This window comes from Microchirus variegatus (genome assembly GCF_963457635.1).
Source record: "Microchirus variegatus genome assembly, chromosome: 4".
NCBI classification, from domain to species: Eukaryota; Metazoa; Chordata; class Actinopteri; order Pleuronectiformes; family Soleidae; genus Microchirus; species Microchirus variegatus.
This window is the reverse complement of record NC_139805.1, coordinates 38,397,195-38,424,555: the sequence shown is the minus strand read 5'-3', so window position 1 is coordinate 38,424,555 and position 27,361 is coordinate 38,397,195. Positions and strand designations below refer to the sequence as shown.

At 46.4% G+C, this 27,361-nt stretch overlaps 3 protein-coding genes across 3 annotated transcripts; 2 read left to right on the top strand and 1 right to left on the bottom strand.

Annotated features, from left to right (window-relative positions):
• Positions 1-389: 389 nt before the first annotated feature.
• On the top strand, positions 390-11,889 carry LOC310926259 (excitatory amino acid transporter 5-like; the record flags this gene model as incomplete). The annotated part of the gene is made up of 11 exons (XM_083888357.1): positions 390-632; positions 1,778-1,857; positions 1,960-2,175; positions 4,607-4,649; positions 4,728-4,935; positions 5,743-5,842; positions 7,917-8,150; positions 8,248-8,442; positions 8,557-8,691; positions 10,281-10,383; positions 11,755-11,889. The coding sequence occupies 11 exons, from the start codon at positions 390-392 to the stop codon at positions 11,887-11,889; spliced, it is 1,692 nt and encodes a 563-aa protein (XP_083744483.1).
• Positions 11,890-16,808: 4,919 nt separating this feature from the next.
• LOC310925568 (tripartite motif-containing protein 16-like) lies at positions 16,809-18,482 on the top strand (the record flags this gene model as incomplete). Its single annotated transcript, XM_083887546.1, has 1 exon — positions 16,809-18,482. The coding sequence occupies one exon, from the start codon at positions 16,809-16,811 to the stop codon at positions 18,480-18,482; it is 1,674 nt and encodes a 557-aa protein (XP_083743672.1).
• A 3,841-nt stretch (positions 18,483-22,323) lies between these two features.
• On the bottom strand, positions 22,324-26,662 carry LOC310925941 (tetraspanin-33; the record flags this gene model as incomplete). The annotated part of the gene is made up of 8 exons (XM_083888012.1): positions 22,324-22,697; positions 23,966-24,127; positions 24,211-24,339; positions 24,417-24,512; positions 25,614-25,688; positions 25,802-25,926; positions 26,039-26,096; positions 26,606-26,662. The coding sequence occupies 8 exons, from the start codon at positions 26,660-26,662 to the stop codon at positions 22,551-22,553; spliced, it is 849 nt and encodes a 282-aa protein (XP_083744138.1). The 3' UTR covers positions 22,324-22,550.
• Positions 26,663-27,361: the final 699 nt, after the last annotated feature.

Here is a 27,361-nt window from a genome sequence, read left to right as displayed (position 1 = left end):
CGTATCTTTGATTGTGTTGCGTTCATTCTTTGAAACAGGAAGTGGTCATCCTTTCACAGGCGTTTGAGGACACGCCCACACGCAGGCTCCGCCCCCTCACCTGGACAGCTGGTTCTCTTTCTGTGGAGTGAAGCCGTGGTCCAAGTGTCTGACACCTGTATTCTCTTTTCTGGCCAGCAGGGGGGGGGGGGGCATGTCTCCACACTGAGGCCTGTAGAGCGCCACAGAGGCCAGCAGGGGTCAGCAGAGGTCAGCAGGGGTCAGCGGACTGCAGATGGTGGTTAATCCTTCAGTGAAGGAGTTTATCGTCTTTGGCTCACACAGGTTTGTGTCAGCTGCACACACACACACACTCTGACACACTGACACACACACACACACACTCGGTCATGGAGGAGCTGCTGTTACCCAGCGTTGATGAGGAGGTTCTCCCTGACCTGAGCTCATGTTCTCCAGGAGACACGAGGAGGACGAGGAGGACGATGAAGGACAGACTGAGGCTGAAGGACGAGCTGAAGAACGAGGTCCAGACGTTCTGTCGTAGAAACGCTCTCCTCACTCTGTCCATCATAGCTGTTCTGACAGGATGTACTATGGGCTTTATGTTGAGAGGGACTCACCTGTCCACACAGGTGAGACTGGGTGTGTGTGTGAGAGACTGTGTGTGTGTGTGTGACTGTGTGTGTGTGTGAGAGAGAGTGTGTGTGTGAGTGAGAGTGTGTGTGTGAGTGTGAGGGTGTGTGTGTGAGTGAGTGAGTGAGACTGTGTGTGTGTGAGACTGTGTGTGAGTGTGAGTGTGTGTGTGTGTGTGTGTGAGTGAGTAGGGGTGTGTGTGTGTGAGAGAGTGTGTGTGTGAGAGTGTGTGTGTGTGTGAGAGTGAGAGTGTGTGTGTGTGTGTGAGACTGTGTGTGTGTGTCTCTGTGTGTGAGAGTGTGTGTGTGTGTGTGTGTGTGTGTGTGAGAGACTGTGTGTGAGACTGTGTGCGTGTGTGTGTGAGTGAGGGAGACTGTGTGTGTGTGTGAGTGTGAGTGTGACCGTGGTGTGTGTGTGTGAGAGAGTGTGTGTGTGAGTGTGACCGTGGTGTTTGTGTGAGAGAGTGTGTGTGTGTGTGTGTCAATGAGGTCAGTGTGAGGTCAGTGACACACACACACACACAGACTAATAATGACTTCAAACAGTGTTTGAGGCTCTGAAGTTGACCTGACATTCATGTGTTCATCATATTTTCATGTGTTCGACATATTTTCATGTGTTCATCATATGTTCATGTGTTCATCATATGTTCATGTGTTCATCATATGTTCATGTGTTCATCATATGTTCACGTGTTCATCATATGTTCATGTGTTCATCATATGTTCATGTGTTCATCATATGTTCATGTGTTCATCATATGTTCATGTGTTCATCATATGTTCATGTGTTCATCATGTGTTCATCATGTGTTCATGTGTTCATCATGTGCATCATGTTTATCATATGTTTGTGTTCATCATTTGTTCATCATGTGTTCATCATATGTTCATCATATGTTAATGTGTTCATCATATGTTTGTGTTCATCATGTGTTCATCATATGTTAATGTGTTCATCATATGTTTATGTGTTCATCATGTGTTGATCATGTGTTCATCATGTGTTCATGTGTTCATCATGTGTTGATCATGTGTTCATCATGTGTTTATCATGTGTTCATGTGCTCATGTGTTCATCATGTGTTCATCATGTGTTGATCATGTGTTCATCATGTGTTCATCATGTGTTCATGTGTTCACAGGCAAAGATCTACTTCTCTTTCCCTGGAGAGCTGCTGATGAGGATGTTGAAGATGCTCATTCTTCCTCTCATCACGTCCAGGTTTGTCTTCACTCACTTTATTAAAGACAAATGAAGACATGAATCTGAGGGTCAGAGGTCAGAGGACATCACCTGTCCTCACCTGTCCTCTCCTGTCCACAGTCTGATGTCCGGTCTGTCCTCCATGGAGTCTAAGGCGTGTTGTCGTATGGGCGTCCTCACCGTCACATATTACCTGTGGACGACCTTCATCGCGGTGGTGGTCGGGATCGTCCTCGTCCTCATCATCAAACCTGGTGTTGGGACAGAGATGGAGAGTCATCGTCTCGGAGGAGGACCAGTCATGACCTCAGCAGACGCCCTGCTGGACCTCATCAGGTCAGTCACATGGTCTGTGAGGGGGGGCGTGGTCGTGAGGGGGCGTGGTCTGAGTCTCAACAACTGAGTTTCAGTCAAGTCAAAGTCTAGTTCGGGTCCAATTTCCTGGTTCAGGTTCTTTACGGCCGTCCCTCTGTGGACGTGGTCTCAGTTGTGAGATGAGGACAGAGTGGATCTTCTCAGGTGAGTCTCACAAGAGTGTCCTCCTGATCTTGGTCTTGGTCTTGGTCTTGGTCCTGGTCCTGGTCCTGGTTCAGTCTCTGATCCTCGTTCTGGTTCTGGTCCAATTTTCTGTTTCTGTATCCGGTTCAGGACCAGGTCCATGTCCTTATTCTGGTTCTGGTTCTTGTTCAGGACCAGGTCCATTCCCTGGTTCACGTTCTGGTCCTGGTCCTGGTCCTGGTCCTGGTTCAGTCTCTGATCCTCGTTCTGGTTCTGGTCCAATTTTCTGTTTCTGTATCCGGTTCAGGACCAGGTCCATGTCCTTATTCTGGTTCTGGTTCTTGTTCAGGACCAGGTCCATTCCCTGGTTCACGTTCTGGTCCTGGTCCTGATGGCCGTCCCTCTGTGGACATGGTCTCAGTTGTGACAGTTAGTGAACTTAGGACAGAGTTGATCTTCTCAGTCTCATGAGAGAAAAGTGTCCTCCTGATTCTGGTACCTTGGTCATGCACTATGGTTGGCTGCATGTCTGTTGGTGTTGAACAGAATTTGCTGTTTGCAGGGCGATTACATTAATACCACTGATATGCATTTGTATAAGTACAGTACCATTAGAATTTGTTAGCAACCACATATAGAAAAGGTGATCTTGTTTATAACGGTTGTATCAGTTTATATTGGTTCTATCATGAACCAGAGTTTGTCTGTGTGTGTATCTGTATGTCTGTGCATTCGCGCATCCATGTATATGTACAGTATGTGCGGAGGTTGTCACTTGGTGTGGTCGGGTATCCGTGGTGAAAACCGCGTCGCCGCCCCCCGGAAGATCGGCAGTAACCCAGGCACATGGAGTGTCCACCGGCCCCCTGGGCCCGGAGAGACCCGCAGCCGCCCGACCCAGGAGCCGCAGAGCTGGATCCCCCCCCGCCCAGAGCCCGCCCAGAGGGTGCAGGAGGCAACAGCCTACCCCAGAGCCAACCACACGACTTCCCCCCCAGAGGGGAGCAGGCAGAGGCTCACGTAGGGATCCCAGCCGGGGGTCCCCAAGGAACAGGAGACAGCAGGGTCCCAGATCCGCCCGGGGCAAGCCCCCCCGCACAGGTATGGGTCAGAGGCCGAAAGATCTGTCACGGTGGACCCCACACCCACCCGGCATAGGGACCCACCATCCACCCAGGGCAGGGTGCCCAAAGTCAGCCCCCGCAGAGCGACCAGCTTGCCGTCCACCATCTCCCTTCCCAGGAGTCATGGCAAGCCACGGCCAGGTCCACACAAATTTGGGGGGAGGATCAGGCGACAACACCCCGCTGCTTGCTGACAGCGGTTGTCGATATGCCCCACCCCAACCCCCAAGCCCTAGTGTCTAATATGCCATAAAATATTGGGGGAGAGCGGAGACCCCCGGAGGGGAAGATGGGGGATAGACCCACAATGGTCTTCCCATATCTCCCCCAATGCAGTGAAGGGGAGAGTGGACAACCTTGTCTGGTGCCTCCCTGGAGCTTGAAGTTTGGAGATGTTTGAGTGTTTGTCCTGACTGAGGCACTGGGTGAATTATAAATAATTTTGATCCAGGAGACAAAGTTTTGTTTGAATCCAAATTTATCCATTGTCGCAAGGAGGAATTTCCAGTTTACTCTATCAAATGGTTTTTCTGCGTCTAGTGACATAATTGCTGATTCAAGTTTATTGATTGTGCAATAGTCTACTATATTAATTAGCCTGCGCGTATTATTTGTTGAGTATCTGCCCTTGATAAATCCTGTCTGGTCTGGGTGAATTATGAAGGGGGTGATTTTTTCCAGTCTCCTCGCTAAGGCTTTGCAGATGATTTTAAGATCTGCATTTATGACTGAGATTGGCCTGTAACTGGATGGGAGTGAGGGGTCTTTATCTGGTTTAAGGTGGAGACAGATATGTGCTGTGTTTATGTGTGTGGGGAGAGTGCTACTTTCCTGTTGGAAACTGGCCCCTGGTCCTGTTCTTGATCCTGGTCTTGATCCCGGTCCTATTCTTGATCCTGGTCCTGGTCTTGATCCTGGACTTGGTCCTGGTCCTGGTCCTCCTGAGAACTGTTGGTGTTTGACAGCATATATAATCTCATGCACAGATTAAATCACCTGCTCTTTAATCTGCTCAGGTGTATTTTTAGTAATCCTGTGAGTGACAGATTAACGAGTCAGCAGCTGACTGAAGACATGACCCGTCAAAGCCACGCCCCCTCACCTCGTGACCCCTGACCTCTGACTCTTTGATGTTTCCTCCTCAGAAACATGGTTCCCTCTAATCTGATCGAGGCCACGTTTCAGCAGGTAACAAAGTCACCTGACCACATCCCATCATGCTCCTCACCTGTCCTCTAACAAACTCCACCCCCTTTTCCTCACCAGTACAAAACAGACCTGGTTCCCATCCTCAAAATCCAGACCAGGACGGTCCAGCCCAACTTTGTCTACGTCATCCCTGACGACGATGATCCTAAAGGTCGCACGGTTTACCTGGAGCTGACTCCGCCCCCAGAGGTCACCTACAAAACCAGTCCAGGAAGTAGCCAACAGATGAACGTCCTGGGCATCGTCATCTTCTCTGCCACCATGGGTGAGTGGACACTCACTCACTCTGCCACACCAAAGTCACTCACTCTCACACACCAAAGTCACTCACTCTCACACACCAAAGTCACTCACTCTCTCACACCAAAGTCACTCACTCTCACACACCAAAGTCACTCACTCTCCCACACCAAAGTCACTCACTCTGACACACCAAAGTCACTCACTCTGCCACACCAAAGTCACTCACTCACTCACACCAAAGTCACTCACTCTCCCACACCAAAGTCACTCACTCTCCCACACCAGTCACTCACTCTCCCAAACCAAAGTCACTCACTCTCCCACACCAAAGTCACTCACTCTCACACACCAAAGTCACTCACTCTCCCACACCAGTCACTCACTCTCACACACCAAAGTCACTCACTCACACCAAAGTCACTCACTCTCCCACACCAAAGTCACTCACTCTCCCACACCAAAGTCACTCACTCTCACACACCAAAGTCACTCACTCTCCCACACCAAAGTCACTCACTCTCACACACCAAAGTCACTCACTCTCACACACCAAAGTCACTCACTCTCCCACACCAAAGTCACTCACTCTCACACACCAAAGTCACTCACTCTCCCACACCAGTCACTCACTCTCACACACCAAAGTCACTCACTCTCACACACCAAAGTCACTCACTCTCCCACACCAGTCACTCACTCTCACACACCAAAGTCACTCACTCTCTCACACCAAAGTCACTCACTCTCCCACACCAAAGTCACTCACTCTCCCACACCAAAGTCACTCACTCTCTCACACCAAAGTCACTGTGTGTGTGTGTGTGTGCAGGTCTGTTGTTGGGCAGGATGGGAGAACGAGGCGCCCCGCTGGTCAACGTGTGTCAGTGCATCAACGAGTGTGTGATGAAGATCATAAACGCCGCTGTTTGGTGAGTCTTCCTCCTCTGCCTCCTCCTCTTCCCTTGGGGGCGTGTCCTATTTCTGCTATCATGTTAGCAATGTTAGCAACTGTTGCTAAAAGGTGTGAAAGACACGTCCAGCACCGGGCGTCATGTGGACATCAGAGGACGCTCAGTGTCTCTGAGGGGTTTGACCTGATGACCTCACAGGTGATGACATCACAGCCGGAGACTCCTCCCCCTGCAGCTTCAGCACCTCTGCAGATTAAAGAGCACAGATTGTCCTCTGTCCTCTCAGACCATCCTCTGTCCTCTCAGATTGTCCTCTGTCCTCTCAGACCGTCCTCTGTCCTCTGAGATCGTCCTCTGTCCTCTCTGATCGTCCTCTGTCCTCACAGATCGTCCTGTGTCCTCTGAGATCGTCCTCTGTCCTCTGAGATCGTCCTCTGTCCTCACAGATCGTCCTCTGTCCTCTCTGATTGTCCTCTGTCCTCTGAGATCGTCCTCTGTCCTCACAGATCGTCCTCTGTCCTCTCTGATTGTCCTCTGTCCTCTGAGATCGTCCTCTGTCCTCTCAGACCGTCCTCTGTCCTCTCTGATTGTCCTCTGTCCTCTGAGATCGTCCTCTGTCCTCACAGATCGTCCTCTGTCCTCTCTGATTGTCCTCTGTCCTCTGAGATCGTCCTCTGTCCTCTCAGACCGTCCTCTGTCCACTGAGATCGTCCTCTGTCCTCTCTGATCGTCCTTTGTCCACTGAGATCGTCCTCTGTCCTCTGAGATCGTCCTCTGTCCTCTCTGATCGTCCTCTGTCCACTGAGGTGACCTCCTGTCCTCTGAGATCGTCCTCTGAGATCGTCCTCTGTCCTCACAGATCGTCCTCTGTCCTCTCTGATTGTCCTCTGTCCTCTGAGATCGTCCTCTGTCCTCACAGATCGTCCTCTGTCCTCTCTGATTGTCCTCTGTCCTCTGAGATCGTCCTCTGTCCTCTCAGACCGTCCTCTGTCCTCTCTGATTGTCCTCTGTCCTCTGAGATCGTCCTCTGTCCTCACAGATCGTCCTCTGTCCTCTCTGATTGTCCTCTGTCCTCTGAGATCGTCCTCTGTCCTCTCAGACCGTCCTCTGTCCACTGAGATCGTCCTCTGTCCTCTCTGATCGTCCTTTGTCCACTGAGATCGTCCTCTGTCCTCTGAGATCGTCCTCTGTCCTCTCTGATCGTCCTCTGTCCACTGAGGTGACCTCCTGTCCTCTGAGATCGTCCTCTGAGATCGTCCTCTGTCCTCACAGATCGTCCTCTGTCCTCTCTGATTGTCCTCTGTCCTCTGAGATCGTCCTCTGTCCTCACAGATCGTCCTCTGTCCTCTCTGATTGTCCTCTGTCCTCTGAGATCGTCCTCTGTCCTCTCAGACCGTCCTCTGTCCTCTCTGATTGTCCTCTGTCCTCTGAGATCGTCCTCTGTCCTCACAGATCGTCCTCTGTCCTCTCTGATTGTCCTCTGTCCTCTGAGATCGTCCTCTGTCCTCTCAGACCGTCCTCTGTCCACTGAGATCGTCCTCTGTCCTCTCTGATCGTCCTTTGTCCACTGAGATCGTCCTCTGTCCTCTGAGATCGTCCTCTGTCCTCTCTGATCGTCCTCTGTCCACTGAGGTGACCTCCTGTCCTCTGAGATCGTCCTCTGAGATCGTCCTCTGTCCTCACAGATCGTCCTCTGTCCTCTCTGATTGTCCTCTGTCCTCTGAGATCGTCCTCTGTCCTCACAGATCGTCCTCTGTCCTCTCTGATTGTCCTCTGTCCTCTGAGATCGTCCTCTGTCCTCTCAGACCGTCCTCTGTCCTCTCTGATTGTCCTCTGTCCTCTGAGATCGTCCTCTGTCCTCACAGATCGTCCTCTGTCCTCTCTGATTGTCCTCTGTCCTCTGAGATCGTCCTCTGTCCTCTCAGACCGTCCTCTGTCCACTGAGATCGTCCTCTGTCCTCTCTGATCGTCCTTTGTCCACTGAGATCGTCCTCTGTCCTCTGAGATCGTCCTCTGTCCTCTCTGATCGTCCTCTGTCCACTGAGGTGACCTCCTGTCCTCTGAGATTGTCCTCTGTCCTCTGTCCTCTCAGGTACTTCCCGTTCGGGATCATTTTCCTGGTGGCGGGAAAGATCCTGGACATGCAGGACCCGAGCACTCTGGGTAAAAAGCTGGGCTGGTACGGCATCACCGTCCTCGCCGGCCTCTTTGTCCACGGCCTCGTCCTCCTCCCCCTCTTCTACTTTGTCCTCACCAGGAAGAATCCCTTCTCCTACATCCGCGGTCTGCTGCAGGCCATGGTCATCGCTCTGGCCACGTCGTCCAGGTCAGTGTCCACGTCAGTGTCCACGTCCGTGTCCACGTCCGTCTGTGAGCGTCCACTCTGTGGGACACTTCTGAACTGCGTTGTCTTGTGTCCTCAGCTCGGCCACGCTGCCCATCACCATGAAGTGTCTCTTAGAGAACTGTCAGGTGGACAGACAGATCGCTCGCTTCGTCCTTCCTGTCGGCGCCACCATCAACATGGACGGCACGGCGCTCTACGAGGCCGTGGCCGCCATCTTCATCGCTCAGGTCAACGACTACGAGCTGGACCTCGGTCAGCTGGTCACCATCAGGTGAGACACATGTCCACTCACCGTCAGGTGAGACACTGAGGACAAATGCTTTTTGAGTCTGGGGTCAAAGGTCACAGTAAACCCCTCCCCCTTTTCCCCGTGTTGTCCTCGCAGTATCACAGCGACGGCGGCGAGCATCGGAGCAGCAGGGATCCCTCAGGCCGGCCTGGTTACCATGGTGATCGTCCTGACCTCAGTGGGGTTACCGCCTGATGACATCACACTCATCGTAGCCATTGATTGGATCCTGTAAGTAACGTGAAGGCGGTCGAAGTGTGGTCGTGTCTCATGTTGTGACCTTGTGTCCTTGTGTCCTTGTGACCTTGTGACCTTGTATCCTTGTGTCCCTGTGTCCCTATGTCCTTGTATCTGTGTATCCTTGTATCCTTGTGTCCCTGTGTCCTTGTGTCCTTGTGTCCCTGTGTCCTTGTGTCCCTATGTCCTTGTATCCTTGTGTCCCTGTGTCCCTTGTGTCCCTGTGTCCTTGTGTCCTTGTGTCCTTGTGTCCCTGTGTCCCTATGTCCTTGTATCCTTGTGTCCCTGTGTCCTTGTGTCCTTGTGTCCCTGTGTCCTTGTGTCCCTATGTCCTTGTATCCTTGTGTCCCTATGTCCTTGTGTCCTTGTGTCCTTGTGTCCCTATGTCCTTGTATCCTTGTGTTCTTGTGTTCTTGTGTCCTTGTGTCCCTGTGTCCTTATGTCCTTGTGTTCTTGTGTCCTTGTGGCCCTGTGTCCTTGTGTTCTTGTGTCCCTATGTCCTTGTATCCTTGTGTCCCTTGTGTCCCTATGTCCTTGTGTCCCTGTGTCCTTGTGTCCTTGTGTCCCTATGTCCTTGTATCCTTGTGTTCTTGTGTTCTTGTGTCCTTATGTCCTTGTGTCCTTGTGTCCCTGTGTCCTTGTGTCCTTGTGTCCCTATGTCCTTGTATCCTTGTGTTCTTGTGTTCTTGTGTCCTTATGTCCTTGTGTCCCTGTGTCCTTGTGTCCCTGTGTCCCTTGTGTCCCTATGTCCTTGTATCCTTGTGTCCTTGTGTCCCTGTGTCCTTGTGTCCCTGTGTCCTTGTGTCCCTATGTCCTTGTATCCTTGTGTCCCTATGTCCTTGTGTCCTTGTGTCCCTGTGTCCTTGTGTCCTTGTGTCCCTATGTCCTTGTATCCTTGTGTTCTTGTGTCCTTGTGTCCTTGTGCCCCTGTGTCCTTATGTCCTTGTGTCCTTGTGTCCCTATGTCCTTGTATCCTTGTGTCCCTTGTGTCCCTGTGTCCTTGTGTCCCTATGTCCTTGTATCCTTGTGTTCTTGTGTTCTTGTGTCCTTATGTCCTTGTGTCCTTGTGTCCCTGTGTCCCTGTGTCCTTGTGTCCCTATGTCCTTGTATCCTTGTGTTCTTGTGTTCTTGTGTCCTTATGTCCTTGTGTCCTTGTTTCCTTGTGTCCCTGTGTCCCTGTGTCCTTGTGTCCCTATGTCCTTGTATCCTTGTGTTCTTGTGTTCTTGTGTCCTTATGTCCTTGTGTCCCTGTGTCCCTGTGTCCCTTGTGTCCCTGTGTCCCTTGTGTCCCTATGTCCTTGTATCCTTGTGTCCTTGTGTCCCTGTGTCCTTGTGTCCTTGTGTCCCTGTGTCCTTGTGTCCCTATGTCCTTGTATCCTTGTGTCCCTGTGTCCCTATGTCCTTGTGTCCTTGTGTCCCTGTGTCCTTGTGTCCTTGTGTCCTTGTGTCCCTATGTCCTTGTATCCTTGTGTTCTTGTGTTCTTGTGTTCTTGTGTTCTTGTGTTCTTGTGTCCTTGTGTCCTTGTGTCCCTGTGTCCTTGTGTCCCTGTGTCCTTATGTCCTTGTGTCCTCTGTCTTTGCAGAGACAGATTTAGGACCATGATCAATGTCCTCGGAGACGCTCTGGCTGCAGGAATCATCGCTCACTTGTGCCGCAAAGATTTCCCTCTCAGCAACACTGGAAAGGTAAAAACAGAGGTCAAAGGTCACAGGACGAGTGACAGGCGACCTGAAAAAAACTTAACTTAAAGGGATAGTTCAAATGATAAAGTGTGGTTGTTAAGGTTCTGAGCTGACTGTGCTGTGAGCGCCCCCTGCTGCTGAGACACAGAGGAAGAGAAGTGGAACAGGAATTTACCCCACTTTACAACACTTTACAACACTTTACCACAACATTTTACCACACTTTACAACATTTTACGACACTTTTTACCACATTTTACGACACTTAACCACACTTTACCACAACATTTTTTTACGACACTTTACAACACTTGACAACGCTTTACAACACTTTATAACGCTTTTACAACACTTTACAACACTTTACCAGCACATTTTACGACACTTGACCACACTTTACAACGCTTTTACAACACTTAACCACACTTAACCACACTTTACCAGCACATTTTACGACACTTGACCACACTTTACAACGCTTTACAACACTTAACCACACTTTACCACAACATTTTATGACACTTTACAACACTTGACAACGCTTTACAACACTTTACAACACTTTACCAGCACATATTACGACACTTGACCACACTTTACAACACTTTACCAGAAATTTTTTTACGACACTTTACAACACTTAACCACAACATTTTACGACACTTTACGACACTTTACAACGCTTTACAACAATTTACAACACTTTACTGGAGAAAGGGTGATTTTTCTTTTTAAAGATTTTTTTTGTTGATTCCCACAACTCTCCACACTTTATCACACGTTACTACAACATTGTACAACACTTTAGCACACTTTACAATACTTTACAACACTTTACAACACTTTACAACACATTACAACACTTTACTAGAGAAAGGGTGATTTTTCTTTTTAAAGATTTTAAGCAGAGTTGATTCCTGGAAACACAAATGTTTCCTCTTCACCTCTGAGCTGCTTCAGCTCACTCAGCTTAGATTAGATTAGAGATTAGAGCTGAGGGTCAGTGTCAATACACTCTGTTTCCTCATCAGCGTCATTAAAGCACAAAGGTCACCACTGTGGGGCGCTATAACACCTGTGTGTCCCTGTGTCAGGTCACCACTGTGGGGCGCTATAACACCTGTGTGTCCCTGTGTCAGGTCACCACTGTGGGGCGCTATAACACCTGTGTGTCCCTGTGTCAGGTCACCACTGTGGGGCGCTATAACACCTGTGTGTCCCTGTGTCAGGTCACCACTGTGGGGCGCTATAACACCTGTGTGTCCCTGTGTCAGGTCACCACTGTGGGGCGCTATAACGCCTGTGTGTCCCTGTGTCAGGTCACCACTGTGGGGCGCTATAACACCTGTGTGTCCCTGTGTCTTTTGTCTCCAGTCTGTCCCGTCCTACGGAACACAAACGCCTCACAGCGTCCACGTCCCCATGACCGAGCTCCACGCCGACAAACACGCCCACGACACGGCCGAGGGACACGCCCACACCGTCTACTACAACATCTGTCAGGTGTGACGAGGACAGACGAGGACAGACGAGGACAGATGTGGACAGACGTGGACAGACGAGGACAGACGAGGACAGATGTGGACAGACGTGGACAGACGAGGACAGACGAGGACAGACGTGGACAGACGAGGACAGACGTGGACAGACGAGGACAGACGGGGACAGACGGTGGACAGAAGAGGACAGATGTGGACAGACGGGGACAGATGAGGACAGACGTGGACAGACGTGGACAGACGTGGACAGACGTGGACAGACGTGGACAGACGTGGACAGATGTGGACAGACGAGGACAGACGGTGGACAGAAGAGGACAGATGTGGACAGACGTGGACAGACGGGGACAGACGTGGACAGACGTGGACAGACGTGGACAGACGAGGACAGATGTGGACAGACGAGGACAGACGGTGGACAGAAGAGGACAGATGTGGACAGACGGGGACAGACGTGGACAGACGAGGACAGACGAGGACAGACGAGGACAGACGTGGACAGACGTGGACAGACGAGGACAGATGTGGACAGACGAGGACAGACGGTGGACAGAAGAGGACAGATGTGGACAGACGGGGACAGACGTGGACAGACGAGGACAGACGAGGACAGACGGGGACAGATGTGGACAGACGAGGACAGATGTGGACAGACGGGGACAGACGTGGACAGCCGGTGGACAGAAGAGGACAGATGTGGACAGACGGGGACAGACGTGGACAGACGGTGGACAGATGTGGACAGACGGGGACAGACGTGGACAGACGTGGACAGACGTGGACAGACGGTGGACAGAAGAGGACAGATGTGGACAGACGGGGACAGACGAGGACAGACGTGGACAGACGTGGACAGACGAGGACAGACGTGGACAGACGTGGACAGAAGGACATCATGTGAGCCACATGGTCTCATGATGGTTGTCATGGTGATCATCTGTGGTATAAAGGACAGACCATAATAAGACAAAGGTTTCATATGTGTCCACATGAGGCGAAAGACTGTGTTCATCCTCTCTTTGGCCACCGGGGGGCGCAGGGACGTTGACTTTCCACATGTTCAGACACAGCGCCCCCTGCTAGTGTCTCCACTCTGTGGGCGGAGCTAGTGTCTCCACTCTGTGGGCGGAGCTAGTGTCTCCACTCTGTGGGTGGAGCTAGTGTCTCCACTCTGTGGGCGGAGCTAGTGTCTCCACTCACCTGTGGTTTCAGGAGGACACTGGAGACACCTGAGGACACTGGAGACAGCTTGCAGTTCCCCTGGAGGCCAGCAGGTGCTCAGTTATCAGCCTCAATGTTGTCATCCATGTTCCTCAGTGAGGAACAGAGAACCAGGAGGAGAAGCAGAGATGATCCAGGTGCTCTTCCTCTTCCTCTTCCTCTTCCTCTTCCTCCTCTTCCTCATCTTCTTCTTCTTCTTCTCCTCTTTTATTCGTCTACACGCTGGCGTGTGTTTGTTCTGACTTCATTTGAAGAAGTCATGTGTTTAGGTTTTTATTGTTGTTTTGTTAAAGGTTCTGTGGAATGAAGATGAAGATGAAGATGATGATGATGATGATGATGATGATGATAACTTGAACATATTCCAGCCTCTACTTCGACATGTTTACATAGTTTTATTATTCATAAAGTTTAATTACAGAGTTTAACGATGACATCATCGTCATCATCATCATCATCATCACAGAGATTAACAATGACATCATCATCATCATCATCATCTTCATCAGTGAAGAAAAAGTGCTCCTTTAATCACTGATAAATGATCAAAATCTGCCTTAATCTGAGTTAATCTATGACATCACTGATGTTTTTATATCATATTAGATTATAATCTGTTTAAAACAATAAACTGAATTCTGTCTTTAACACAAGTGTGTGTGTGTGTGTGTGAGAGACAGTGTGTGAGATTGTGTGTGTGTCTGTCTGTGAGTGTGTTTGTGAGTGTGTGTGTGTGTATGTGTGTGTGAGTGTGTGTGTGTGTGTGTGTGTGTGTGTGTGTGCGTGTGCGTGTCACAGTGATGGTGAGTAACTCTCGTACTTTTCTCACTTTATCGCGTTTAAAACGTCAACATTTCCACGCGCTTTTTCGCGTTGTCATGCTAATGCTAACACTAGCGCCAGCAGCGGTTTAACGGTGTTTGAGTCACTTCCGCTTCGTAACGGTGATTTAAAGAAGACATTTCATGAGACGTTTCTGTTTTAAATGAGAATAAAAATCAACCCGAGGTGAAAAACAAACCCTCGTTTTAATGTTAGCGAAGTGCAATTAATGTTTTAAAGCGACGATTTAAGTGAAAAACAATAGTTTGTCTGTCATGTTGTTATTTTAATAGTTTGAACTGTATTTAACTAAAGTTTTAGATTTTTCTGTTGTTACTAGTCAAAAATGTTCGTTAATGTCCATAATTCAGTTTTCATTAGTCAAAAATGTCCGTAATTCGGTTTTTATTCGTCCAAAATGTCCATAATTCAGTTTTTATTCGTCTTAAATGTCCATAATTCAGTTGTCATTAGTCAAAAATGTCCATAATTCAGTTTTCATTAGTCAAAAATGTCCATAATTCAGTTTTTATTAGTCAAAAATGTCCGTAATTCAGTTTTTATTAGTCAAAAATGTCCATAATTCAGTTTTCATTAGTCAAAAATGTCCATAATTCAGTTTTCATTAGTCAAAAATGTCCATAATTCAGTTGTTATTAGTCAAAAATGTCCGTAATTCAGTATTTATTAGTCAAAAATGTCCATAATTCTGTTGTTTCTACTCATAAATGTCCATAATTCCGTTCTTTTTCGTGAAAAATGTCCATAATTCTGTTGTTGCTAGTCAAAAATGTCCATAATTCAGTTTTCATTAGTCAAATATGTCCATAATTCAGTTTTTATTCGTCTTAAATGTCCATAATTCAGTTTTCATTAGTCAAAAATGTCCATAATTCAGTTTTTATTAGTCAAAAATGTCCGTAATTCAGTTTTTATTAGTCAAAAATGTCCATAATTCAGTTTTCATTAGTCAAAAATGTCCATAATTCAGTTGTTATTAGTCAAAAATGTCCGTATTCAGTATTTATTAGTCAAAAATGTCCGTAATTCTGTTGTTTCTACTCATAAATGTCCATAATTCCGTTCTTTTTCATGAAAAATGTCCATAATTCTGTTGTTGCTAGTCAAAAATGTCCATAATTCAGTTTTCATTAGTCAAAAATGTCCGTAATTCAGTTTTCATTAGTCAAAAATGTCCATAATTCTGTTTTTATTAGTCAAAAATGTCCGTAATTCAGTTTTTATTAGTCAAAAATGTCCATAATTCAGTTTTCATTAGTCAAAAATTTCCAAAATTCAGTTTTTACTACTCAAAAATGTCCATTATTCAGTTTTTACTACTCAAAAATGTCCATAATTCAGTTTTTATTTCTCAAAAATGTCCATAATTCAGTTTTAATTAGTCAAAAATGTCCATAATTCAGTTTTTACTACACAAAAATGTCCATAATTCAGTTTCAATTAGTCAAAAATGTCCATAATTCAGTTTTTATTAGTCAAAAATGTCCATAATTCAGTTTTTACGACTCAAAAATGTCCATAATTCAGTTTTTATTAGTCAAAAATGTCCATAATTCAGTTTTTACTACTCAAAAATGTCCATAATTCAGTTTTTACTACTCAAAAATGTCCACAATTCAGTTTTTATTAGTCAAAAATGTCCATAATTCAGTTTTTACGACTCAAAAATGTCCATAATTCAGTTTTTACGACTCAAAAATGTACATAATTCAGTTTTTATTAGTCAAAAATGTCCATAATTCAGTTTTTACGACTCAAAAAATGTCCATAATTCAGTTTTTACGACTCAAAAATGTCCATAATTCAGTTTTTACGACTCAAAAATGTCCATAATTCAGTTTTTACGACTCATAAATGTCCATAATTCAGTTTTTATTAGTCAAAAATGTCCATAATTCAGTTTTTACTACTCAAAAATGTCCATAATTCAGTTTTTACGACTCAAAAATGTCCATAATTCAGTTTTTATTAGTCAAATATGTCCATAATTCAGTTTTTACGACTCAAAAATGTCCATAATTCAGTTTTTACGACTCAAAAATGTCCATAATTCAGTTTTTACGACTCAAAAATGTCCATAATTCAGTTTTTACGACTCATAAATGTCCATAATTCAGTTTTTATTAGTCAAAAATGTCCATAATTCAGTTTTTACTACTCATAAATGTCCATAATTCAGTTTTTATTAGTCAAAAATGTCCATAATTCAGTTTTCATTAGTCAAAAATGTCCATAATTCAGTTTTTACGACTCAAAAATGTCCATAATTCAGTTTTTACGACTCAAAAATGTCCATAATTCCGTTTTTACGACTCAAAAATGTCCATAATTCAGTTTTTACGACTCAAAAATGTCCATAATTCCGTTTTTACGACTCAAAAATGTCCATAATTCAGTTTTTACGACTCAAAAATGTCCATAATTCAGTTTTTACTACTCATAAATGTCCATAATTCAGTTTGTACTCCTTTAAAGTGTCTATAATTCAGTTTTTATTCGTCAATAATGTCCATAATTCAGTTTTTACTACTCAAAAGTGTCTATAATTCAATGTTTACTCGTCAAAAGTGTCCAGAACAAAACAAACTCTTGCACTAAAATGTCGTGAGGAAGCAGAAATCTTCCCACTCTTTGGTGTGTTGAGGACAGACAAACAGGTCTGTGTGTTTATCTGTGATCATGGAGCGTCACTACATACAAAGTTCACTCCACTGCTCCACACTGAGCTCACACTTCCTGCTCCTCACCACCAGCCTATCACATCTGCTCTTTGACCAGAGGAGGAGGAGCCGACAGGCTCCGCCCACTGCAACAAACAAGCTCAAGCTGGTTCCTCTTGTGAGAAAGAGAAAGTCAGACGGTGAAATGGCGCAGGCAGGAGTTCAGCTGCAGAGAGAAACTATCTCTTGTTCCATCTGTTTGGATCTTCTGAAGGATCCGGTGACTCTGAGCTGTGGACACAGCTTCTGTATGAACTGTATTAAAGACCACTGGGACACAGAGGACGTGAAGAGGATCTACAGCTGTCCTCAGTGTAGAGAGGCCTTCACACCGAGGCCTGACCTGAAGAAAAGCACCATGTTAGCAGAGTTAGTGGAGGAGCTGAAGAAGACTGGACTCCACGCTGCTCCTGCTCATCACTGCTATGCTGGAGCTGAAGATGTGGCCTGTGACGTCTGCACTGGGAGGAAACTGAAAGCTCTCAAGTCCTGTTTGGATTGTTTGGCCTCTTACTGTGAGGAACATCTCCAGCCTCATCATCAATCACCTGCATTTAAGAGACACAAGCTGGTGGAGCCCTCCAAGAACCTCCAGGAGAACATCTGCCCTCATCACGACGAGGTGATGAAGATGTTCTGCCGCACTGATCAGCAGTGTATCTGTTATCTCTGCTCTGTGGACCAACACAAAGACCACGACACAGTCACAGCTGCAGCAGAGAGGAAGGAGAAGCAGAGAGAGCTGGATCTGAGTCAAGAAGAAGTCCAGCAGAGAGTCCAGGACATAGACAGAGACGTGAAGGTGCTTCAACAGGAGGTGAAGGACCTCACTGTCTCTGCTGATAAAGCTGAGAAGGACACAGACGAGGTCTTCACTGAGACGATGAATCTCCTGCAGAAAAAACACTCTGAGGTGAAGCAGCAGATCAGATCCAAGAAGGAAACTGAAGTGAGTCGAGTCAGAGACGCTGAGAAGAAGCTTGAGCAGGAGAAGACTGAGCTGAAGAAGAGAGAAGCTGAACTGAAGCAGCTCTCACTCACACACGACCACAACCAGTTTCTCCTCAACTACGGCTCACTGTCAGCACTCAGTCCATCTACACACTCGTCCACCATCAACGTCCGTCCTCTGAGACACTTTGAGGACGTGACAGCAGCTGTGGTGAAGCTCAGAGATCTACTGAAGGACGTCCTGACCCAGACGTGGACAAACATCTCACTGGCTGTGGATGAAGCAGATGTTTTACTGACACCAGAACCAAAGACCAGAGCTGAGTTCTTCAGATATTCACAGGAAATCAAACTGGATCTAAACACAGTAAACAAACGTCTGTTTTTATCTGAGGGAAACAGAAAAGTGACATTGATGAAGGAAGATCAGTCTTATCCTGATCACACAGACAGATTCACTTATTATTATCAGGTCCTGAGTAAAGAGAGTCTGAGAGGACGTTGTTACTGGGAGGTGGAGTGGACAGGAGAAGGAGTTAGTGTAGCAGTGACGTACAAGAACATCAGCAGATCAGGGAGTTCAGATGAATGTTTTTTTGGATTCAATGGCAAATCTTGGTCTTTAGATTGTGACCAAAACATTTGTTATTTTCGACACAACAGCATCGTGACTAAAGTCTCAGATGTTGTCGTCTCCAGAGTGGGAGTTTACCTGGACCACAGAGCAGGTCTTCTGTCCTTCTACAGAGTCTCTGACACCATGACTCTGATCCACAGAGTCCAGACCACGTTTACTCAGCCTCTCTATGCTGGAGTCTCTGTTTATGATCCACCTGGATCCACAGCTGAGTTGTGTAAACTCAAATAGACTTGAGTTCTTTCAGGAGCAGTGAGTTCAACTCTGCTGTCAATCAAACAGTGTGGGCGTGTCCTTGAGTTTGTTGTTGTCTCTATAATCACATGTAACATGTGTCTCTGTGATAGAACTCTTCATCATCATCATCATCATCATGATTTGTTCTTTTCTTTTCTGTCAAAGTGATTTAAAGACATAAGAAATAAGTATCTATACATTCTAGATTATTGTAGTAAATCATCATGTTCTGTGGAGTTTGTTTTAATCAACCAGATTATTTAATCCAGGTTTGAGATTGTAATGAAACAAAGTGATTTAAATAAAAACATAAAACGTCATAAATATCTTTGTTATCTTTGTCCCTGAGTATCGATGAGATAAGATCGTCCTTTCACAGCAGATAAAAACAACAACAAGTTAGAAAATACAAGGATCAGGAAATAAGGATTAAATATGTGTAAGAAAAACAATATTACTTATCTGGACATTAGGATGATCATTTACATTTACAGTAAAAACAAACAAAAAAAACATATTTATGATATTTTCTTCCTTCACTATTTCAGTATTTCCCTCTCTCTTTATTTATTTCTAGGTTTTTAGTCGTAGTTTTACTGGTAGTTTTAGTAGTTTAGTTGTTTTACTGGTAGTTTAGTAATTTTACTAGTTTGGTGGTTTTAATAGTTTGAGTAGTTAAGCAGTTTTACTAGTTGGGTAGTTTTAGTAGTTTATTAGTTTTAGTAGTTTAGCAGTTTTAGTCGTTAATTAGTTTTAGTAGTTTAGCAGTTTTACTAGTTTGGTAGTTTTAGTAGTTTAGCAGTTTTACTAGTTTGGTAGTTTTAGTCGTTAATTAGTTTTAGTAGTTTAGCAGTTTTACTAGTTTGGTAGTTTTAGTCGTTAATTAGTTTTAGTAGTTTAGCAGTTTTACTAGTTTGGTAGTTTTAGTAGTTTAGCAGTCTAACTAGTTTGGTAGTTTTAGTCGTTAATTAGTTTTAGTAGTTTAGCAGTTTTACTAGTTTGGTAGTTTTAGTAGTTTATTAGTTTAAGTAATTTTACTGGTAGTTTTGTAGTTTCAGTAGTTTAATAGTTTTAGTAGTTTGGTGGTTTTATTAGTTTTAGTAGTTTCAGTAGTTTTAGTCATTGTACTGGTAGTTTAGTAGTTTTGCTATTTTTTTGTCTTAGTAGTTTTCGTAGTTTTGGTGGTTTAGTAGTTTTGCTGGTAGTTCTAGTAGTTTTAGTAATTTAGTAGTATTAGTAGTTTAGTAGTTTTACTGGTAGTTTTACTAGTTTGATGGTTTTAGTAGTTTAATAGTTTGAGTAGTTAAGCAGTTTTACTAGTTTGGTAGTTTTAGTAGTTTATTAGTTTTAGTAGTTTAGCAGTTTTACTAGTTTGGTAGTTTTAGTAGTTTATTAGTTTTAGTATAGCAGTTTTACTAGTTTGGTTTATTAGTTTAAGTAATTTTACTGGTAGTTTAGTGGTTTTAGTAGTTTTAGTAGTTTCGCTATTTTTTTATGTCTTAGTAGTTTTCGTAGTTTTGGTGGTTTAGTAGTTTTACTGGTAGTTCTAGTAGTTTTAGTAATTTAGTAGTATTAGTAGTTTTAGTAGTTTAGTAGTTTTACTGGTAGTTTTAGTAGTTTTTGTAATTTAGTAGTATTAGTAGTTTTACTGGTAGTTTTAGTAATTTAGTAGTTTTACTGGTAGTTTTAGTAATTTAGTAGTATTAGTAGATTAGTAGTTGGTTTAGTGGTAGTTTGTGGGGGTCTATGGAGCAGTGGGCGGACAGACTCGTTCCTCGTCAACATCTGACAACAGAATTATAAATATCTAACATTTGTCAGATTATAAACGTCAGATTATTTAGTCAGATTATTTAGTCAGATTATTTAGTCAGATTATTTAGTCAGATTATTTAGTCAGATTATTTAGTCAGATTAATTAGTCAGATTAATTAGTCAGATTATTTAGTCAGGTGTTGACGGAGAACGAGTTTGCAGACAGACAGCGACGACTTCTGCTCCTTTGAGCTGTTGCGCTAAACCTCAGTAGCCAATCAGCAGGCAGCTTCCTAAGGCCCGCCCACAAACAAAAAAAAACCACGGTGCAAAAAACAAAGGGGGCGCTGTTGTTCCCCGAGCACTCTTAGCTTAGTGAAGTAGGTCGATTGATTTGGTGATTTTTCTGTTCCAGATGAGACAAAGTGTGTGTGTGTGTGTGTGTGTGTGTGTGTGTGTGTGTGTGTGTGTGTGTGTTCTTGTACTTGCGGCATACTGAGGACCAGTGAGGGTTTTTAACCAACAAAGTGAGGTCATTTTTACGGAGTGAGGACATATTGGCCGGTCCTCACTTTGTTTTCATTCAAATCACTTCCTTAGGATGCTATAACATGCTATACGTTTTTGTCAAATTTTGGGTCAATTTTTTTTTGTCAAATTCTGTACCAATTTTTTTTTTTGTCAGAATTTTGTACCAATTTTTTTTGTCAAAATTTTGGACCAAATTTTTTTGTCAAAATTTGGACCAAATTTTTTTTTTCTATTTTTTTTTCAAATTTTGGATGACATAGTATAGTATGACGTTTTTGTCAAATTTTGGACCAAACATTTTGGGTAAAAAATTTTTTTTGTCAAATCTTGGACCACATTTTTTTGTCAGATTTTTTTCAAATTTTGGACCAAAAATTGGGGTCAAATTTTTTTTTTCAAATTTTGGGCCAAATTTTTGACCAAAATGTTTCTGTCAAAGATTTTTTTCAAATATTGGACGACAGTATATTATGACATTTTTATCAAAATTTGGACCCAAAAAAAAAATCAAAAATCAAAAAAGTTTTCCAGCCCTTTTTGCTCTGGGGCTCCACCTGCAGACATTTTATTGTACTGCAACCAGTAGTTCTTTGTAGATGTCATTCATGAAGTAGATATTTGTAATTGTGGTGATTTATAAAGTGGAAATGCTGGTCCTCAGTATGCAGCAAGTACAAGAATGTGTGTGTGTTTGTGTGTGTGAGAAAGTGTGAGTGTGTGTGTGTGTGTGTGTGTGAGAGTGTGAGAGAGTGTGTGTGTGAGTGTGTGTGTGGGGGGGTGTGAGTGTGTGTGTGTGTGTGTGTGTGTGTGTGTGTGTGTGTGTGTGTGTGTGTGTGTGTGTGTGTGTGTGAGAGTGTGTGAGAGTGTGTGTGAGGGGGTGAGTGTGTGTCTGTGTGTGTGTGTGTGTGTGTCCCTCTGTCCCTCAGTGTTGTCCCTCTGTCCCTCTGTCCTCATGTCTTCACAGTGACTTTAATCTCTAGGATTATCAGTAATCTGTGTCTCGTGTCTCAGTCTCGTGCAGCTTCACCCTCACGTTAGTGGATTAATGAGGAGCTCACTCTGCCACACCAAAGGTCTTCTGCTGCCTCGTGTGGACACGTTGTGTCACTGCGCTCAAACAAACACTAACATATACAGATTATTAATCTGAGATTAAGTTCATCAGTCAGAGATTATTCTGTCAATTTATTTATTATCATGATAAAGTTTTTATGAGTTCATAAAACACAAGGTTCATTCTCTTCACATGTCCTCGTGTGTCCTCATGTGTCCTCGTGTGTCCTCATGTGTTCTTATGTGTCCTCATGTCTCCTCGTGTGTCCTCATGTGTTCTTATGTGTCCTCATGTCTCCTCATGTGTCCTTGTGTGTCCTCATGTGTCCTCATCTGTCCTCATGTCTCCTCATCTGTCCTCATCTGTCCTCATCTGTCCTTGTGTGTCCTCATCTGTCCTCATGTCTCCTCATCTGTCCTCATCTGTCCTCATCTGTCCTTGTGTGTCCTCATGTGTCCTCACCTGTCCTCACGTCTCCTCATCTGTCCTCATGTGTCCTCATCTGTCCTCATGTGTCCTTGTGTGTCCTCATCTGTCCTCGTGTCTCCTCATGTGTCCTCATGTGTCCTCTTGTGTCCTCTTGTGTCCTCGTGTGTCCTTGTGTGTCCTCATTTGTCCTCATCTGTCCTTGTGTGTCCTCGTGTGTCCTTGTGTGTCCTCATGTGTCCTTGTGTGTCCTCATGTGTCCTCGTGTGTCCTCATCTGTCCTCAAACCAAACGTCTCACTCGTCCTCGTCAAAGTTGGCAAACGCAGGATACCAGAGACTGTCCTTCCTGTCCCACTGTCTGTCTTTGTCTTTGTCCTTCTGTTGTCTTCTGACTTTCTTTATCCAGGAAATCTGAGCAGCAGCAAGAGCCATCATACAGACCTGAGACCAGAGACCGGATCAGGGATCAGAGACCAGAGACCAGGCCAGGGATCAGAGACCAGAGACCAGAGACCAGGCCAGGGATCAGAGACCAGAGACCAGAGACCAGAGACCAGAGACCAGGCCAGGGATCAGAGACCAGAGACCAGGCCAGGGATCAGAGACCAGAGACCAGACCAGAGACCAGAGACCAGGGATCAGAGACCAGATCAGAGACCAGAGATCAGACCAGAGACCAGGGATCAGAGACCAGAGACCAGGGATCAGAGATCAGAGACCAGAGACCAGAGACCAGAGACCAGAGACCAGAGACCAGAGACCAAAGACCAGAGACCAGATCAGGGATCAGGGATCAGGGATCAGGGATCAGGGATCAGAGACCAGAGACCAGGGATCAGAGACCAGAGACCAGAGACCAGAGACCAGAGACCAGAGACCAAAGACCAGAGACCAGATCAGGGATCAGGGATCAGGGATCAGGGATCAGAGACCAGAGACCAGGGATCAGAGACCAGAGACCAGAGACCAGAGACCAGAGACCAGAGACCAGGCCAGGGATCAGAGACCAGAGACCAGACCAGAGACCAGGGATCAGAGACCAGAGACCAGAGACCAGGGATCAGAGATCAGACCAGAGACCAGAGACCAGGGACCAGAGACCAGAGACCAGAGACCAGAGACCAAAGACCAAAGACCAGAGACCAGATCAGGGATCAGGGATCAGGGATCAGAGACCAGAGACCAGAGACCAGAGACCAGAGACCAAAGACCAGAGACCAGATCAGGGATCAGGGATCAGGGATCAGGGATCAGGGATCAGAGACCAGAGACCAGGGATCAGAGACCAGAGACCAGATCAGAGACCAGAGACCAGAGACCAGAGACCAGAGACCAGAGACCAGAGACCAGATCAGGGACCAGAGACCAGGGACCAGGGACCAGGGACCAGGGACCAGGGACCAGAGACCAGAGACCAGGGATCAGAGACCAGGGATCAGAGACCAGGGATCAGAGACCAGGGATCAGAGACAAGACCAGGGACAAGACCAGGGACAAGACGAGATGAGACTGGACATGCTGTGGACATGTGGACATGTTGTGGACATGTTGTGGACATGTTGTGGACATGTTGTGGACATGCAGTGGACATGTTGTGGACATGCTGTGGACATGTTGTGGACATGTTGTGGACATGCTGTGGACATGTGGACATGCAGTGGACGTGTTGTGGACATGCTGTGGACATGTGGACATGTTGTCCCTGTTACCTCCAGCAGCAGCAGACCTGCGGTCAGTCCTGCCACCAGCAGCAGGTTGTTCTTGGCCCAGGAGACGATTTTGTCCAAACAGCCGACGGTGAAGACGTGTTGAGCGGCTGAAGTCTCGTCCTGATGCTGCATCTCATAACCACACATGGTGTTTAACACCGTCTGAAGGGAAACACAGCTAACTGTTAGCATGTTAGCTCCGCCTCTAGCTCCGCCTCTACAACATGACTTTGTGATGTTCTGACCTGGTTCTGCAGGTGGACGCAGCAGGAGAAGGGGACACCACATGTCTCCAGACTGGGATTGTCCTCTGAACAGTTAAAGTAGACGTTATGAGACCAGTCTTTGTACATCTGGACTCCACAGCACTGAAACTACAGAGACCAGAACCTGTCACAACCTTTTCACCAAGGACACAAAGACCTGCAGAAGAAAAGACCTGGTCCAGTACCTTCTTCTGGATGAAGTCAATGGCGTTCTCCAGGTCCCGGTCTTCTCTGTAGCGGACAATGGTCTTCATCATCAGCTTCTCCGTCCTCTCCATCACCTGAACAACAGTCTGAGTGAGTTCAGGTCCATGACCCGAGGTCTCAGACCTGGACGGTATCAAGCCTGGACAGCCTCAGGCCTGGACCTGGACGATCTCAGGCCTGGACAGTCTCAGACCTGGACGGTATCAGGCCTGGACCTGGACGATCTCAGACCTGGACGGTCTCAGGCCTGAACCTGGACGATCTCAGACCTGGACGGTCTCAGGCCTGGACAGCCTCAGACCTGGACGGTATCAGGCCGGGACAGTGTCAGGCCTGGACAGTCTGGGGCCTGAGACCTGGACGATCTCAGGCCTGGACAGCCTCAGGCCTGGACGGTATCAGGCCTGGACGGTATCAGGCCTGGACGGTATCAGGCCTGGACGGTATCAGGCCTGGACCTGGACGGTATCAGGCCTGGACCTGGACGATCTCAGACCTGGACGGTCTCAGGCCTGGACAGCCTCAGACCTGGAGAGCCTCAGGCCTGGACAGTCTCAGGCCTGGACAGTCTCAGGCCTGGACAGCCTCAGGCCTGGACAGCCTCAGACCTGGACAGTCTCAGGCCTGGACAGTCTGAGGCCTGGACCTGGACGATCTCAGGCCTGGACAGTCTGAGGCCTGGACCTGGACGATCTCAGGCCTGGACCTGGATGGTATCAGGCCTGGACAGTCTGAGGCCTGGACAGCCTCAGGCCTGGACCTGGATGGTATCAGGCCTGGACAGTCTGAGGCCTGGACAGCCTCAGGCCTGGACCTGGACGATCTCAGGCCTGGACAGTCTGAGGCCTGGACCTGGACGATCTCAGGCCTGGACCTGGATGGTATCAGGCCTGGACAGTCTGAGGCCTGGACAGCCTCAGGCCTGGACCTGGATGGTCTCAGGCCTGGACAGTCTGAGGCCTGGACAGCCTCAGGCCTGGACCTGGACAATCTCAGACCTGGACGGTCTCGGGCCTGGACGGTCTCAGGCCTGGACCTGGACGGTCTCAGACCTGGACATCTCAAGGTTCTGGTTCTTCATGTAAATCCATTTTGATGCTAACTCTTGTATCGTTGAACTTCATCATTAATTAGCTGTGATGTCACTTCCTGTCTCCTCAGCTGTGAGACGTTACCATGTCGGTGAAGACGTATCCGACCACTCCGGCGGCGATCTGCAAAACCAGGATCAGCACCAGGATCCCGAGGAACTGCAGGAGGACACGGTGAGGAGGAACATGAATGAAAAAACACACACGACAGAGTGGGCGTGGTCTCCAGGCCACACCCACTGCGTTCAGTGGCGGTCAGTGACGGGTCATACCATCTTCAGCAGACAGGTGGTGTTACGCAGCGCTCCGAAACATCCGAGGAACGTGATGAGGAACATGGTGGAACCCACGGTGATGAGCAGCAGAGCGGGGTCAAAGGTCAGCGTGTCCACCACATCTACACACACACACACACACACACACACACACACACACACACACACACACACACACACACAGGTCAGGAGGTGACATTAAAGGCTGACTTCATGTGTTTCAGATGAACTGACCTTTCTCTTTGGCCACTTTAGCGTAGACGCCTACAGTGATGAGGATGAAGCTGACGACCTACACACACACACACACACACACACACACACACACACACACACCATTATCACGACCTAACCCTAACCTTAAATCAAGTCTTCACTTTAACATGTAGGCATTTATGTTATGAGGACTTGATTTTTGTCCCCACAAGGGAGACAAGACAGGTTTATGTCCCCACAACATCAGTAATACATGGACACACACACACACACATTCTTCTTCTGTGACATCATCATCATCATCATCATCATAATCATCATCATCATCATCATCATCGTCGCCTGAACGTGAACCAGATTAAAGTCCACGACAGAGACACTTTGGACAATTTGGATAGACACAGAGTGGACAGACACAGAGACAGTTTGGACAGAGACAGTGTGGACAGACACAGAGTGGACAGAGACACAGAGACAGACACAGACACAGAGTGGACAGAGACAGACACAGAGACAGACACAGAGACAGACACAGAGACAGACACAGAGTGGACAGACACAGAGACAGTGTGGACAGACACTCACCCAGAGGACGTAGCAGCAGATAAAGAGTGTGTACTTGATGCCTCTGTATCCTCTCATGTCCTCTGAGCTCTGAGCGTCTCTCTGCTCTGACTGTCTTCATGTCCTCTGACAGGAGACGTGTCTCGTCCTGTAGGACACATTCTGTCCTCTGACAGGAGACATGTGGACGTGTCTCGTCCTGTAGGACACATTCCTGCTCTGCTGCTTCTGTCATCATCATGATCACAGCTGTCATATCAGTTCACTGTTCTGTCAGCGCCTCCTACAGGCTGCAGCCTGCACTGCACTGACTCAGCCTCTGTTTACTACCTTTGACCTTTGACCTGAACATGTGTTTACATGTGTACAAAGACACAAAAGTGTGTACAAAGACACAAACGTGTACAATGACACAAATGTGTGTTTACATGTGTACAAAGACACAAACGTGTGTTTACATGTGTACAAAGACACAAACGTGTGTGTTTACATGTGTACAAAGACACAAACGTGTACAAAGACACAGTTTGACAGATGACATCATGTGATAATCAGTGTGTGAAGTTTGACCGTGTTGTTAAAGTCATTAATTATTAAACTGAAGAATCTCAGTGAAGTGAAACACACACACACGCACACACACACACACAGACACAGACACGCACGCACACACACACACACACACACACACACACACACACACAGACAACGATCAGGAGGAAACATGTCTGACTCTTTCACCACAGGTTTGTGTTTCTAAGTTTAATTCTCTTTGTT